Genomic DNA, 438 nt, shown 5'->3' on the forward strand with positions numbered 1-438 from the left:
GTTGGAACAATACAACTTTACTATAAAAATAAACAATAATATCCTATATTTATACCTGGAATACGACGACGCTGTTGCTGCGGCTCTTCCGGCGTTGCCAAACCGAGAAGCAATAGAGACGCTCCTATGGCAACGTAGCAAACACGCATCCTGTAAACACGGAGAGAGTGGAAATTCATTATCATATTTTTTCCACTAAATTTAAGTTCATTTAATAACTGAGAGAGAGAGTCTTTGCTTTACATCAGATTTGTCATCGATGTTTATTCTCACATGTTAAATACAAAAAGGAACAGAGTAGGAAAAAAATATCACTTTGCCTTTTTTCTTCTGTATTCGTTAAAACTTCTATCTTCTATCATGATGATTAAATGAAATAGAACTGGTAACTTAAGAAGAGTCTTCGTATCAGTTAATGGAAGAATATACATTTAACTG

The 438-nt window shown here is 34.0% G+C and overlaps 1 protein-coding gene across 1 annotated transcript in view; it reads right to left on the bottom strand.

The window, feature by feature from the left end:
- Positions 1 to 149, bottom strand: part of LOC119587337 (phenoloxidase-activating factor 3-like) — a 14,893-nt gene extending 14,744 nt beyond the window's left edge. The window contains exon 1 of the mRNA XM_037936085.1: positions 56 to 149. Within this exon, the coding sequence (XP_037792013.1) occupies positions 56 to 149 (94 nt within the window). The remainder of the gene's footprint in view (positions 1 to 55) is intronic.
- Between the last annotated feature and the right edge of the window lie 289 nt (positions 150 to 438).

This window comes from Penaeus monodon, chromosome 22, assembly GCF_015228065.2.
Source record: "Penaeus monodon isolate SGIC_2016 chromosome 22, NSTDA_Pmon_1, whole genome shotgun sequence".
Lineage (NCBI taxonomy): Eukaryota > Metazoa > Arthropoda > Malacostraca > Decapoda > Penaeidae > Penaeus > Penaeus monodon.